The 15,632-nt window shown below is 44.7% G+C and overlaps 3 protein-coding genes and 1 long non-coding RNA gene across 7 annotated transcripts in view; 2 read left to right on the forward strand and 2 right to left on the reverse strand.

Moving 5' to 3' along the window:
• The window catches only part of B3GNT4 (UDP-GlcNAc:betaGal beta-1,3-N-acetylglucosaminyltransferase 4), a 2,852-nt gene extending 573 nt beyond the window's left edge, over positions 1–2,279 (forward strand). For 2 of the 3 annotated variants that reach the window (XM_031555969.1, XM_010720137.3), the window contains exon 2: positions 334–2,279. In XM_031555969.1, coding sequence (XP_031411829.1) covers positions 361–1,464 — 1,104 coding nt within the window. In that variant the 5' untranslated portion in view covers positions 334–360 and the 3' untranslated portion in view covers positions 1,465–2,279. Of the gene's footprint in view, positions 1–6; positions 117–333 lie in introns of those variants that run through there. The other variant, XM_031555970.1, reaches the window with a different exon arrangement.
• A 1,830-nt stretch (positions 2,280–4,109) lies between these two features.
• DIABLO (diablo IAP-binding mitochondrial protein) lies at positions 4,110–9,211 on the reverse strand. The gene is made up of 6 exons (XM_010720140.3): positions 9,135–9,211; positions 8,612–8,732; positions 8,098–8,229; positions 7,054–7,164; positions 6,437–6,533; positions 4,110–5,474 (listed from the first exon to the last, which is right to left on the reverse strand). Exons 1-6 carry the CDS (start codon positions 9,179–9,181, stop codon positions 5,260–5,262), a joined length of 723 nt encoding a protein of 240 aa, XP_010718442.1. The 5' UTR covers positions 9,182–9,211; the 3' UTR covers positions 4,110–5,259.
• On the forward strand, positions 5,798–9,180 carry LOC116217266. The gene is made up of 3 exons (XR_004161591.1): positions 5,798–5,885; positions 8,441–8,502; positions 9,092–9,180. It is a non-coding gene; the product is annotated as an uncharacterized LOC116217266 (long non-coding RNA).
• A 3,699-nt stretch (positions 9,212–12,910) lies between the features above and the next one.
• Positions 12,911–15,632, reverse strand: part of VPS33A (VPS33A core subunit of CORVET and HOPS complexes) — an 8,312-nt gene continuing 5,590 nt past the window's right edge. The window contains exons 11-13 of one of the 2 annotated variants that reach the window (XM_019621045.1): positions 15,418–15,555; positions 15,108–15,276; positions 12,911–13,231 (exon numbers count right to left, since the gene is read on the reverse strand). In XM_019621045.1, coding sequence (XP_019476590.1) covers positions 13,092–13,231; positions 15,108–15,276; positions 15,418–15,555 — 447 coding nt within the window. In that variant the 3' untranslated portion in view covers positions 12,911–13,091. Of the gene's footprint in view, positions 13,232–14,124; positions 14,564–15,107; positions 15,277–15,417; positions 15,556–15,632 lie in introns of those variants that run through there. The other variant, XM_010720141.3, reaches the window with a different exon arrangement.

Below are 15,632 nucleotides of genomic sequence, written 5' to 3' on the forward strand. Positions count from 1 at the left end.
CGCCGCGGCTCCCGGCAGAGCCGTGCTCTCCCTGATGCACGGCTCCGGAGCCCGGCGCCCCGCTCGTGTCCTGGCCGGCAGCGCCTCGCTGCTGCTGCCCCTGCTCCGAATCCTCGGTAAGACCCAGAAAATTCGGGATGGGAACGGTGGGGAGTGGTCTCTGCGGCACCGGCTGCGGCATTTCAGCGTTTCGCTGTCCTCTGCTGGGATCGTGTGCTCCGCTCCGCCTGCGGAGGGCTGCGGCTGCAAGCATGGGTGCTCTAGGATGGGAAATGGAAACTGTAAGTTGGCTCGGTTTCACTGTTAAATGCTTCTCTTTCCTCATTCGGACAGGGCCTGCATTCTGCACCAGAGGTTGCAATGTATCCCAGGATTAAAAGCCTTGCACTTTATGCCTTTTCAGTCATGCTGCTGGCATCTCTTTTTTACATCAGGAGAGAAACGAACCTGCTATCGTCACCAGTGGACCAGAAGGTGGATGTAGCAGATCCCAAACCTTTGGTTCCGGGCAATGCTGAACCCAGCAAATGTTTGCCTGACTTGGCCGTTGCCAATTCTTCTCTCTCCCTCCCAGAGCTTCACCGCATCTTCCTGACTTACAGGCACTGCCGAAACTTCTCCATCCTGCTGAAACCTTCCAGGTGTAGCAAAGAGACCTTCCTCCTGCTGGCCATCAAGTCTGCCCCAGTCAATATAGAACGGCGGGTGGCAATCAGGAACACGTGGGGCAAGGAGGTCTCCATCGGCGGCAGGCGCATCAGGCTGGTGTTCCTTCTGGGGCGCTCAGAGGCCAGAAACCAGGTGCAGCCACTGCACCAGCTGCTGGCTTATGAGAGCCAAGAGTTTGATGACATCGTGCAGTGGGATTTTGTTGACAACTTCTTCAATTTGACCCTCAAGGAGCTGCATTTCCTCCGCTGGTTCGTGGAGGACTGTCTGAAGGCCAGTTTTGTGCTGAAGGGTGATGATGATGTCTTTGTCAACACTTACAATATTGTTGAGTTTCTCCGGGATTTGAAACCTGAACAGGATCTTTTTGTTGGAGATGTGATCGCTAATGCCCGGCCCATCAGGAACACAAAAGTCAAGTACTTTGTTCCTGAGTCTATGTACAGAGCTTCCTTCTACCCTCTGTATGCAGGCGGAGGGGGCTACGTGATGTCCAGAACCACAGTACAACGCCTCCAGAGCACTGCAGAGGGCATGGAGCTCTTCCCCATCGATGATGTCTTTGTGGGAATGTGTCTGGCAAAGATGGCAGTGGCCCCAAAGAACCACGCTGGCTTTAAGACTTTTGGGATCCAGAGGCCTTTTAATCCTTTCGATCCATGCTTGTACAAGGAACTGATGGTTGTGCACAAACTAAACCCAACTGAGATGTGGATCATGTGGACGCTGGTGAAGGATGACAGTATTAGGTGTGCGGTGTCAGTAACACACAGCCACAGAAGGGGCTGGAAGTGAAGCTACTGCTGAGCACAGCAGCAGCTGGCTGTTAACAGATACAGGGTACTTAAACTAAAAATCAGGTTGTGGTAGAAATGTTTTCTACTAACAGGTTATACTTGAGCCATGGGGTTTTGTTTTGCAGTCGGTCTTTTTCTGTCAGTAGGTTACTGAGGTGGTTGAATTGTCATGGGAAGGGCTGATAGCTTGGAGATGCAGCACAGGAACTTGGCTTGCTTCTTCCTGGCCGTGCTGGAACCTGGGTGAGCCACAGCTGCCACAGGTGAAGTGAATGAAGTGCCACCTCCACTGGAGGCTCGCAACACTGAGACTGGTGTCTAATTTGTTCTCTTGTAGGGAAGCTCGTGATGACTAATGAGTGACTATACTTGAAATTAATCTTTTGAAATCAAGGCAAGGGTAGAACAGAGGCCAGCATATGCTGCTGTGTGCACTGCATTGCAAATCTACTGTCCCAGATCAGCAATCCTGCAGGTCCCACAGGACAGCAGGAGAAAGGGAAAGGAGTAGGAAAAGGAAAGCAAGGCTTGGAAACATAGTGCCTTAACACAAAGCTATCACAGTGATCACCCAGTGATGTGAGGGACTGGGCTGCAACTCGAGCCGTTTGATTTTACAGAAGGTTATTACAGGCTGACTTGCACTGGAAGCTTTTGCACACTTTCTGATTGGGTTTCAGAAAAGTGTGTCCTGAGTGGTAGTAAAGCATGGTGGCTGCAGCTTTTCAGGCTGTGTGGGAGATATTTGGGATTTATTTAGTTTGTTTGGTTCTGTAACGTTGAGTATAAATAAAATACAGTTTTGAAAATGTTTTTATGGGAATATTTGTGTGTCTCCTGAAAGCTAAAAGAACTACAAGCAAAAAGAGGCTGATATCTGGCACTGGGTATGTGCATGAAGGAGCCATCAGTATTAAAGAGGATGGGGTTATGTGGAAATGGAAACTTGCCACATCCTCTTCTGGTCTCACCCCCCAGTCCAGACATGATGTACAAATATGGCATCAGCAATTCAACTGAGTGCTCTGAGTAACTGATCTGAGAAATTATTAAATTGAAGCTAAGTCTTGCTTATACTTCTATGAAGCTTCTCAGCTCCAGGGTGTTGTGCTGTGTGTGAGCTGGCAGTGACCTGGAAGCTTTAGAAAAAATCTAAGGGAAAAGAGGAAGTGTACAATTACAGAAATCAGAGTGCTTTGTGTTGTGCTGCTCACAGCTGTCTTGTGTTCACTGTCACCAGATTTGAGCTGGAGTTTTCAGAGATGCCTGGGTAGTGCTGGAAGGAGGAATTCCTTGTTTATGCTCCTTAGAGACCTGAAGACATCCCTAGCCCAGAGATGTGACATGCATCTTGTGGAGGCTGGCTGCCAGTGTGGGATGCAATACTGTCAGTTCTTGTTTAATACTGTATTTTCTTTGCTGCCTTAGCTTCTTAAAGCACCAGGTGTAGTTTAATTTAGCTCTACTGTGTGACCCAGGCTGTTATAGCATGAGTTGCAACCCTCGTGTAAGCTTTTTCTGCTAGGTGTGAGTAGGTGTGTCTGAGGAAATTAAGGGTGACCTGTGTCCATCCTCAGCAAGCTCTTGAACAAGCTGCTAGCATATTTCTCCCTGCAGCCATAGCAGTATTGTCTGAGATACAGTCCACAAATAGCTTCAGATTAATTGGCTTTGTAAACAAGGTTGAGTATCAGGCAGCAAAACTTGGTTTCTCAGCTCTGTTCTCTGTGCACTACTGCTTGTTCCAGAGAAGGGGATGTGACAGAGCAGTTTGGTATGATGTGAACTGCTGTGGCAGCTTTTTTCTGTTCCCCTAAATGATTCTAAACGCAAACTCAGTAACATCATGCAGTGAGTGATGTTGCGGCTCTTCTGGGCTTAAGTGTGTTGGTTAATTCCTAACATGCAACTCACTTCTCAGTGAAGGTTTGGGGCTTCTTTCCACTCCATTCTGGAGGTAATGTCAAGCCACTCATGAATCTGTTTCCCTTTTTGATTTGAGCTGACTTGCTACTTCTACATCTGCAAGTCTGAGGTGAGTAAAGTCTGGGTCATATTGTAAAACAAGAAGTGGGCAAGAGGGGGTGGGGCAGGCTCTGCAAGGGGAGGAATGGGTGGGAATATTCCCGGCTCCTGGGTTGATGTTCATCTCCCTTAAGCCATACCCCTGTGCAAGTATCAGAGTTACTGCAGCATCTTGACTGCTACACAACCTGCACACGCATTTCAGGCAGTGGTTTGGCAGGAGTTCTTAAACTACTGCACAGAGCAAATAAGAGCAGCTGTGGTTAGAAGGCTGACCTGAAGTTGCAGTTAGCTCTTAAGGGTGTGGTTGTGTCACATTTACAACTAATAGTCTCAAGGTATTAGGGATCTTCCAAATGTTCCAGCCCTGAGCCCCGTGTGGGACCCTCTGACTACTGGCACAGCAGACATTAGCATCTTCCTAGGAGCTTTGATTCCAAACTCTACCATCCTCCTTAGATACAGCAGCATCCAGGAGAAGAGCAAAGAAATTGTGGTTGTTTTGTTTATTTGTTTTTAAAAACTCTTTTACCTTTTTAATCTGTAAGTGTACAATGGTGTGCAGCTGAGATTGCAGTTGTTCAAAGGCAGACAAAATGAGACAGACAAAGGCTCATGTTACAGCTGAAAAAATACCTTGTCAAGCAGAACTGTTTAGTAACAGCAACCTCAACACAGATGTAGTGCATCTGATGTTAATGTGCAGTGCAAAATCTTACGATTGTGTGCCTTCTTAGAAAAACTAATGAATGGGGATTAACTGAGTCAAATCAACACTGATAAAGTTCTGTCTCGTCAATGCTATTCTACAAAGCAATCTCAGCTGAAGTTTTATTGTTTATACAGTTAACACTGCAAATTTCACATTAAGCTTTTAAGTTAGAAAATGAACACAACGGAAGATACCTGTGGTTTTGAAGTCTGTAGTGAAACATTAAGATTACAGAAAGAGAGAATGAAGACTTTTTTTTTGAAACTTCTGCTGGGAAGCGCTCAAATACATAAAACTCACTTTTGTTGACCGCTTTATAAAATCTGCAGCAGTTTCCACAACTACTTTGTAACCACAATATCTTGAAAATCAAATCTTTTCCTTCCTGGGGAAGGGAGATACATTACAAGCACTGGCTCTTGGGTGAAAGAGGCTGTCATACTGAATTGTGCAAAACTTCTCTGAGCGGAACTTGGGTAACTCCATAGTAGGTTTTCAGCTCTACAGCAAACAATTCCCCTGACTGCAATTAAGTGCAATTAGATATAGCTATCAGACTCAACTCTGTTACAAGCTTTTAAATCAAAACAGAAAACAGCACTTAATCTTTTATCTATGCTAACACTTGGAATGAAATGAATTTGCTCAATTTAATAAAGGTATCTACTAACAGACATCATTTACTACAATAACTTTTAAATACACTTCTTTGGTTGATACCTACTTAGCCTCTATGTTAGAGAGCTTTCACAACCATACCAAACCCCTGCTAGGATCTTCCCAGCAGACAAAATTAACAAGCTATCGTTGATAGCAATTTACACATTTGCATAGTTAAACACTTAAATAACCGAATCCATAATTATAAACACAGTCAAGGCCTTTCAGATTCTTGGAATTGACTTGATCTGTAAAGCAAGCCTATCTGAGGGTAAGGGGTGGAAATGGAATCACAGGCTTATTTGAGAGGTTTCCTGCTATCCAACACTTAAAAGTTTGGAACCCTTCAATTTCTGATTGATTCTCACATATTCTAAAATGACACTTAAGTTCATGTCAGTCTTCCCGAAGATAAGGATCCTCACCTGCATCTGTACTTCCTAAAATACCCTGAGGCAATGAAGATTCCTCTCCTTGAGCTTTTAGGAGCTCCTCTGTTTGAGCTTCAGCTAACTTGGTCTCTGCCTTCTGAGACAGCTGCCGCACTTCTTGCACCTGTGATTTGATTAGCTGAATGTGGCTACGAGCTGTCACCGAGGCTTGATCTGCACCTGAAAAGCAGTCATTTAAATTTATAGGGTTAAAAGCAAACCTTCAATTAAGGAAGGAAATGTCTGTAATTATCACCTGCTTTGCTAAGTGTTTTGATGGTTCTTGGGCTATATTAATGCTAAACGCATTTACTGTTGATTTACCTTAAACAATATGCCTACATGAAGATTTGTGTGCCCTCCTAATTCTTCCCACCCAGCCAGGTTTCAACCAGGATCCAATCAGACTGATCAACTTGTGCTGCCGGGCTTGAAAACGAAGCCCTGCCCACTCATTGCCACAGGCACTTTTGGATCTTGTGCAGTAGTCGAACCTACATCATCTGAGACACTGCTGAATGTAGAAACTCTATGCTCCTACAGATTCTACGTCTTTTTCAACAGTTTCATCAGGAAATTGCACCTACACAGGTAGGCTGTGCCCCTATGTATTTACTGTTTTCCTCCTCTTCTTTCTCTGCCCCAGTATTTTCTCCGATCTGCCCTAAGTCAGTCCATAAATCAACCCCAGAGCTATCATGTCTCTGCACACTTTGTGAAAGCGTTTATGTAGGGAGAAAACAAAATTTGTATCACCGAGTGAAAGGTAAATATTCTCACTCTTTAGTAAAAGAGAATCCAGCTAGGGGCATCAGCTAGGCTCTAGGCATTGTTATTTTAATGGGACCCAGAACCACATTTGAACACTGCATTTGAAAATAACACTTTGTCAAGTATTTTCTGGCATGGCTCCTATCAATATAAACAGTATATGAAGTTTCCAGCCCTAGTCCTAGTCCTAGGACATTTGTACTAGAGCTGTAGCCAATAAAATAAGTTCTTAGCACTGCTAAAAAACAGCACTAATTCTGAATTGGTACATTATTGGAATTTATATTCCGTCTTTCCCAACTCCATTCTCATAAAATAAATACTGCCTAAATGCTAAGTGAAAGATTCTCAGTATTTCTGCTTGAGCATACCTGATTGATAAGCAGCTTCTGCTGCCATCTCTGAAAGACGTAATGCTGTCATCCAGCTGGATTCTAGCCTTAGGTATTCTTGCTGTTTTGTAGTCATCTAGGAGTAAAATGATTTTTCAATTTGATATGAGAATATCTGAATGCTGTTCCAAACAGTACCTCTGTGAAAAGGTGAGCAAGAGATACTACAGCTGTCTGAGAAAAGCTGAAGAGGCAAATTGCTGACTGTGATACAAGTTGCAGCTAGATAAGTTCCTTAAAGGACAACCTTGTAGTTTGTTTAGAAAATGGGAAGGGTCTGTGTCTTTGTATGGAACAAATAAGGCATGTGCCAGGAGACTTTGTATGGAATAGTTAAGGGAGGTTTCACCAGACATTGTGTTTGAACAGATAAGGTTCCAGGACTCTTTGTATTGAATATGCATGTCCCTCCAGGAAGACCTCTGAACGTATATCAACTGAAAGCCTTTTTGTGCAACGTATAGGAGGGATAGTATCTGCCACACATCCAGTGCTGTTAGTAAAGAATTCCTACTTTCTAACACTCCAACTTAAGACTTAGAGAGTTTCCTGATTGACTGCTTTACGGTAACAACTGAAGGGAGATGAAGGCTTACATCAACTCTGGCTCCTATTACCACCTGCCAGACTGCATCCACTTCATCTGAGTTCATCTTCCCAAGAAGATTTGTGTATTGCTTGTAGAGAGACACCAACGTATAAACTGCCTGTAAAGGGATCGTTTCGCACAGTTACATGACAATCTATAGATGTTGGCTCACTGTTAGCTGGTGTTAATGAGTCATAGAAAGCAAAAGAACTAACCTGTCTGTATTTAATCTCCAGTATATGCAGTGGGTAACAAAATCATTGAATACTTCCCAAGATACTTTGCTCTTAAGTTTGCTGTTAAACATGTTGAAAAAAGGAAGGAGTATACTCTGACTCGAGCACCAGAACTTTGATGCTTCAAGATTTCACATCATTATGGGCTTCTCAGGATTCAGAGCATGCAACCACTCTGATTTCCTACTCTGAAATCCCACTGCTTCCTACCTATGCTAGAACAGTTCCTTGCAGTACCATAGAAATATATTTGTACTGCAAAGGAAAAACAGAAATATGTAAAAGTACATTAGCCCATGGAAATTTTGGAGATACTGATACAATTTGCTGTCTGCCTACCACAGAGCCACAGTACTATCCTTCATATACTTGCCATAGCAATGAGGCAATAATACTTGTCAAATTGATAAGGAAGGACTGCAAATACTCCATTCAAATTAGCACTTCTTTCTAAAATTAAAATTGTATCTTGTTGTTTCAAGTTTAAATATAGCTTATTCCATTCTTCTGATGAAACTCAAATTTATGGACTTAGAAATAGGCACAGAAAGTAAATAAAAATATAGGGCAGCATATCCTACATACTCACTTTGAAGAACTCTGATAGCTGCCCTTCAGTTCTGCTCTGAGTAACTGGTCTGAGTTCCTTCAGCCCCAGTTCTGAAATAAAAGTCCCTTCAACTTAAGTTCAAGATCAGAGGAAAGCTCTAACAAACCTAAAAATAACTTCAACATTTAGTGTAGTAAGGTAATAGTGAGCCCTACTCCATAATTTCCCAGGGACCCGAAGCAAAGTGCATAATCTCTCATCTTACCTTTGTATACTCTGTCAGTGCTTCAATCAGTGCATATGTTGTTTGAGAGAGGAGGGTGGAAGTACTGTCTGTTACCAAAGAAACGGCTCTTTTAATCAAGGCGTCGTTACTGAGAGAAGCTGAGTTCTGTTTCTGAAATGCAACAAGTTTGCATTATCGTTACACTGACTTCCATTTATACATTATTGGTAACTAATAATGATAAGAAAAAGCACCACTGCTAATCACAAGGCTGGACAGCCTAGAGCAAAAGGCTAGTGCGAATTTCTTTGTAAAACAAGGCCAATTTTTTTTCCCTGCAATTTGTTACTGAAGGTAAACACTATCTTTCTCATTTCTTTAGCAACTGCATGGCATCAACATCTGTGATCCCAAAGGCAGAATCAAGATGGCACAAAGGAAAGCGTAAGTACCAGCCTATAAAATGCTAAGCACGGGTTTTTGAGTATCTGGAACATATAAGGAAGGCTTTTAAGCACACAGGGCTGCACATCCATCACCGGAGCTCCCTTACCTCCACGACTGGGACAGCACACAGTGCAGCTCCCAGCCCTGCGCCCACCGCACCGTGCCACCACCAGGCTCCACCGGGAAGGCAGCGCCTGCTGCTGCTGGTCAGCGCGGGGAGGCCGTGCCTGGAGTGCGAGAAACAGAGTGAGCAATTATAGCAAAAAAACAGCAAAAACAGCGATAACAGAGCAGGGATCATCTGCAGCAGCTGGGGTACGTGACCCAGAACGCTGCTGTCATCACAGCCAGTGAGCACACCGGTTATCGTCACGATGCTGAGGTGTGAAGGCAAGAAACAACAGCTGGGCACAGCGACTGGAAAGCTGAGGGCACGCATTTTGTCTCACCTGGTGCCAGCGCATCGCTAACACTGCATAACGCTGACAGTCAAGGTCTAAAGCGTGTTTAAAAGCGGAATTATTTCCCTTTATTTTCTGAAAATAACCGGTTGGTTTTCCTCCCACGCTGCATACTCCTAACCCAGGTGGGCACCGCCGCCCCAGCCCGGCCGCCCGTAACCGCGGTACCTCAGGAGAGACCGCCAACCCCGCAGCCAGAAGGACCACGCCGCCATCTTGGGAGTGGGCGGTAAGCCGGAAGTGGCGTCACGCAGGGGGTGGTGGTCCGGAACGGCGCGTGCGCGCAGGGCGGGCACGTGGGAGGGGGCGAGGCGCGATCGTTCGGTAGCGGTTGCTGCGTGGCGACCAACGGTCCTCGGCACCGCGCGGGAACGTTCCCGCCGCGCTCAGCCCTCAGGCTCGCGGCTCGCACACGCTCGGCTCCCTCCCGCTCTGGTCCATTTCATCTTTACTTTTCCAGAGTATGTGGTACTGCTTTGTTTCTGGGTAGATCTATAGCTGTGGTAATCCTCGGTGTTTCCATTTAAGGTTTCCTATGCAGTCACACGTGGAAGGTCTAATAAGATCAAATAATTCTGCGTGCACTGTGTATACCAGAAATTCCTATCTGTTCTCTGTGAGACTCAGCTGACATATAGTCCAGTTTTAGCAAGGCAGGGCTGTAGCTCTGCCATGTCCTAATGCTTCCCCTATATTTTCAGTATTTACTGAAAATCACTGAGCTTGAGAATGCCAAATGACAGCACTGTAGATAAGTAGTTTTGCTGCTCTCCCTGAGTGTACCTCATAGAACCGTAGGAAGCCTTGCGCAGGATTGCTGCATCCCGCCCTTCCTTTCCTCTGGGTCCCTGGGGTGGGGAGGGAATCCCTGGGCAAAGCTGCTGGGAAGGCAATGCCTGGGAGGCAACAGAACTGGAAAGAGCCACACAGAATGGTGCTTTCATGTAGACAGTATTTCTTTTAATCTTTCTTTTTTACATAAGAAAATAAGATTGTGATGAGGTGGTAATGGAACAAAATGCTTGCAGAGTTGGTGCAGGAGGAAGGGGCTGCCATCCTGTGCGCTGAGCAGATGTGTGGGACGAGCTGTGTGGTGGAGCCAGGTACTTCTGGCCAGCCCAGGACTGCAGGAGCACCAAACAAGTTGTCATTTAAGCACCAAGAAATATGTCGTCCAGCCAGCCAGCAGCAGCGCTCCCACCAGCACGGTGTAGCTGAACAGCACAAATGCCAGCAGCTCCCGCAGCACCTTGAGGAAGTGGATGACAAAGGAATCCGGCATCGTTCCCCGCAGCACTGTGGTGCAGGTAGGGTGTCTGGGGATGGCTGCAGCCGTGCTCCTCCCCACTCTGTACAGAGGAAAACCAGAAGGATAGAATGAGTCTTTCCCAGCAGGATGGTGGAGCTTTAAGGAGAAGTGGTAGTGTTCAGGAGAGTTAAAGGCCGCCCATCCTTCTAAGAAAGTTGTTCATTACTGAAGTGTCACACTGGACTTGTGCAAGCTTGTTTGGGTTTTTGCAGGGTTACCAAGCTGTGTAGTGTTGGCAAGGAGTTAAGAATCTGATCAAAGTCTCTAAATCAGGACTGGTTTCTAAGCAAATTAAAATATAGATGCACGTATGGTGTACTCTGTTGTGCAGGCACAGAGCAGTGGCCCCTGTTCAGCTAGATCCCAGTATCCTTCCCCCGTGTCAGTGGCTGTGCATCCAGTAAGCTTCACATGCCAAGCATTCACTGATGACTTATTACCAACACTGTGTTCTGATCAAAGTGGTCAATGCCTTCAAGGAAGCCACCATTAATATTTAATGATATAATTGCGTCTTAATGGAGACACTGGCACAAACAGAGCCTTTTGTTTAAGAGAGAAGAAAACTGGGGCTTAAATGCAACTTCACACAGGCAAATATTTCTATCCATCTCAGCTTAAAAATAACCTTCAAATGGGAGACATAGGGTAAGACGTTACAGAATTCGTCTTCTATCTGTACTTTAAAGTTATATTACGTGCTGATTTAGAAGTTGCTTGTTCGTTACTTTAATATAAAATCTGAACATTTCATGAAAGTTGTTGACTCCTTAGATTTAATGCTGTGAAAACCTGTCTAAAAAATTCTCCTGTCTCGCTGAGTCACATGTTATTTTGGTCAGAGCCGTGCCTGATCTAAGGTATCCACACTCTTGGTCAAGCAAATAAATGGAATATAGAACCAGATTTCAGATAAAGCTAAAGTAACGACGATTCTCGTTGTCTTAACAGTCTATAGCCAGCAAAAGCAAATTGAATTCCTGTCCTGCCAATCTGGTATATATTTTTAAGAAGTACTTGCGATGAAAAATCCACATTTTGATTAAAATTAAGTCACTCTTTTGGTTTTACTGAAGATTATCAGGTGTTTCCTTTTAATCTCAGGTGTATGCATATTACAGGAATGCTTACATTTTAAAACCAGCTGTGGTTTCCTAGTTGTTCAAAGTTTCCTATTTATAGGCTTTACACGACTTTTAATTGTCTAAAGAAATACTGACAAAGACATGAACTGCTTACCCAGATAGATGATGGGATCTGCTTCGACAAGTTCCTATTTCTCTCTGGTTTTGTTGTGCCGCTGTCGCTTGAATTTCTGGCTTCTGGTTTGTGCTGTAGTTTGATCCCCTTCTGATCTGCTCATCGAAGAGCCAGGAGTAATGAGGTTGTATTTGCAGCCCACACGAGGACTAATGCACTAGGTGTGGTCAGGACCAATTATTATATGACAGAGCGCCTTTGCGGCACAGCAGCACGGAGCTCTCCGAGTAGCCCCCCTTCCCCAGAGAGCCTTTGTCGACAGCTTTTTGTGAGTTGAAGCACCACGGCTTTCCCAGTGTTACCAGTCAGACCCTCCATTTGTTTATATGCCTTTTTTTTCTTTTTTTTTTTCCTGTAATGAAGTATTATGTCATCTAATGCCTTTTATGCTGCAGCTCGGATATCTGGAATGCTCCTGTTCTCTGATGGCCCAGTGCTTGTGGGGCGCTGCAGGAGCGGGATGCTTGCATGTAGCTGGGGGTTGCCCAAGGTCAGCAACGCAGGTTAGAACTGTGCACACTGAACTGCACTGTGTTATCTAAAGAAAGTGAATGCTGAAAACCGTATGACCTATATGTGATCACTGTCTCACAGCCTTATCTTCACCCTTGCACACACAAAAAGCCCTCCCTGCCTTTGAGAGCAAGATCTACAACTTATTTGTGGTAAGGGGGGGGAGAGGGGGGTAAAATGTAGATTTATTTTTAGCAAAGCTGCTTTTTGATAATGCTGTATGAAATGTGAAAGTCTTTTCGAGTGGAGGTTGGGTAATGTTTTCTTTTTTTGCTTGTAAACCAGACAAATGCAGACAGCAGAGAGAAGGAAGGGTATGTACTGCAAATCAAATCTCTTACCTACAAAGATATTATGATGTAGAAAATGGCCCCTTAATTTAATTAAGCTCTCTTGTTATCAAATTATTACCCGCATGGTCAGCAAGGCCTTGGATAGAAGCAGGACATAATCAAGCTGCTCAGGAAGCCTGTTAAGTAGTAATTGCTCCTCCAGAGAATCGATCAACGTCAGGATGGCTTCTTGTTGTTGAATAGTTGCAGGAAGAGACTCTGTCTAGTTTGTGTAGCCACGTGGCTCTTGCTTGTTGGTGGGGCAGGCAACAGCCTGCAAATAATATGCCTAGTGTGGTTGGTAAGTTAAAGTTTACCAAGTATTTGGCATAAAGTTTTTTTTTTTTTAAATGTAAGTAGATTTTGCTTTTAGTGTTGCTAATGCATTTACGAGTCCAAGTGAAAAGGTAAACAAGCTGTTGAATTTGTGCTTTGTGTTCTTTTATTCACTTGTGTTGGATCACAAAGCAGCCTGAGCAGTGCTAGTCATAGCCGTGTGATTAATTTTTGACTGAAATGAGGAAAAAATGTTTTTTTTTTGCAACACATTACACATCATGCAGGATAACAGAGCAGAAATGTTTGCTAAGAGAGTGATTTAATGTGGTTTTTTTTATAACTGTGTAATAATGAAATTCAGTGTGAAACAGAGTCCTCAGTGTTTGCTGTGGAGAGTGTGAGTACAGCATCAGCAACCAAAGGGAAGGGCAGTCAGCAGGGCCTGCTCTGCCTTCCCAGCCACCAACCATAGCAAAGCACACTCCTGGAGCCAGAAGCTGCCGCTTGTGTACGTTGGCTCAGCAGCCCCAGCCCCCGAGACCGTGGAAAATTCCGTTGTATAATTTCGGGCTCTGCAACAGCAAGTACCACAATTTATAAACTGAACACAGGAAAACAAAAAAGGTGTCTGTTTTAAACCTGCTGCTTACTGGTTTACAGCTATTTTTGGTCTGTGTCCCATGTGAGAAGTGCCTGTGTATGTGTATCGTCAAACATAAGCGCGTGGCACAATGATGTAATTGATACTCAGGAGTTGCTTTACAGCCAGGAGGGGTATACCTGGCACAAACAGTCCACCTCCCACTGAGCCCCTCCCAGAATGGCTGAAGTAAAAGACCAGCATTTCCCAAGCAACCTGGTTGTGTCCAGTCAGTGCTGCTGACGTGCATGTGCGTAGTTCAAGATTTAGCTGTTGCTGCCTGTGCAAGATGAAGTCCAGTGAATGTCTTGGCCAAGCAGTGTGCAAGGCAGTGGACTTGAATGTGGCCTAGAAGTAGCTAACCCTAAAAGACAGCACATTACAGGTCCCTCAGCATCGCCAACTACTTGAGGGGCACAGAGGATATGCAGCAGCTAAATAGTAGAGAACCTTCTTGAGCAGCTGGGTCCAAAAGGAGCCTGTTACCTAATGCTTTCTGTTTCATTTTGCTACTCTGTGAATTATGCGTCATTGCTTTTTTTGTCCTCAAACTGTACCTAAAGGTATGCAGCAAAAAAAGTCAATGCTTCCTCTTTACTGCAGTTATCTTTCCCTTGTACAATCAGTGTTCAAGGATGTGAGAAAACGCAGCTGCTGTGACCTGCAAGCCACAGAGGCTAGTGATATGAAATCAGGAAAAGATGAGGCACTGCTTTCTGAGCCTGTGAGGAAGAACAGAACTGAAAGAAAATTGGAAGTGGGTTGAGCAGAGCAAATTCCCCTGCCCCAGCACTTGACCGTTGATTCATACTGCAGGCAGATACATCTCTTTCTCCACTGTTTATTTCATGGTTAATGTCTTTCAGCACCGCTGGGCTACTACAAGTTCCACAAACAAACAGTGGGAATACAAGTGCAGAGAGGGAGGTGGGAAGCTGCATCATGGACTGGTATCAGGAGCATGCCATTCTTCCAGGAGCATGATTCCTTCCTAGTCAAGAGCCCCAGCAGCAGGTGATGCACCTACATCACACAGGGCTGCTCAGTTTCACTCTCTCTTGCCATAGATTCTAGAAAGGGGCAGGCTCTAATTTCTCCATCAAGGATTTGATCCAGGTTGTTCCATTGATCAGTTTTGTGGTGGCAATGACGTACTCTGTGCCTCCATCTTCCATTTGAGATAGAAATCTCAGTGCAGCTATTTCTGCATATGTCACACCTCCCAGGAAGAACACCAGCGTGACTCGGTTCTCACCGTGCTGACCTGCATACACAGAGAAAGACAGAGGTTGCCTTTCTTTTATTTTAATATCTCCTATCCATCAACTGTCACTCCAACTCAGACTGTCCTCAAAGTAAAGTAAATTTAGGAGCTGATTTAGAAGAGAAGCCTATTGGGCACAGTAGCAGACAGCAGATGCAGACTCCGCTGCCAGCTCTGCAGTCTCTTTATAAAATGTGCTTCTGTCTGGCCAGGCTTAGTATTAACAGTGATGCTGACCTTCTTTGTACTTACTTAAATCACAGTGCAATAGAAGGGTTTAATACACTGATGAAAAGTTAAACAATGTACAACCATATAGTACTTTCAATAGGCATGGTGCTGTTGGTTAATAGCAAGCTGAGCATGTGAGTGAGTGGAAGCTTTAAAAAGGCCAAAAAGCTATCGAAAACGAATAGATAAAGTAGAGTGAGGCAGGAAGAGGAGACAGATTCCTGGTCTCTCCCAGCCTTGCTTTCCATTTGCCTCATTCCAGACTGACAGATGCATGTGCCTTTAAGAAGTGTGAAAACAAACCAGAACTTACGCTTTTTCTGAAGGCCGGTCGGTAACTGCTGCCGCTCCTCAAAGTGGGGTCCTGGCAGCATTTTTAGTACCTCCTCTATGCTCCGCCACCCCGGCCTTGCCAGCAGCTGTGCCAGGCGCACGCTCAGCGGTGCATAGCCACTGTACACGTAGGAGATGTCGTTGGGGTTCTGCAAGGGAGAGCAGAGAGTGAGCAGCACGTGACTGCTACTTCATGCCTGGACAGCCGCACCATAAACGTGCAAGTTTTCCTTTTGCATACAATCCTGTGGCATTAGATATAGCTGGTCACTGCGGAAGCATCTGTTTACCTGCTCATTAACATCATCCATCCATAAGCGCAGGGTTTTTCGGATTGTTGGGTAGTTATTCCTACCACCTGTCTGCAGCTTCAGGAGCCCAGCCTTTTCTAAGTTGTTTAAGGTCAATATATGTTCATAGCCGTAAGTCTGTAACATGAAGAAGTTGTTTTTAATGCCATCCCAATAATCTATGAGCACAGTGTTTAAGATTTTTGCCTTTTACT

Source organism: Meleagris gallopavo, chromosome 17 (assembly GCF_000146605.3).
Source record: "Meleagris gallopavo isolate NT-WF06-2002-E0010 breed Aviagen turkey brand Nicholas breeding stock chromosome 17, Turkey_5.1, whole genome shotgun sequence".
In the NCBI taxonomy this organism is placed as follows: domain Eukaryota; kingdom Metazoa; phylum Chordata; class Aves; order Galliformes; family Phasianidae; genus Meleagris; species Meleagris gallopavo.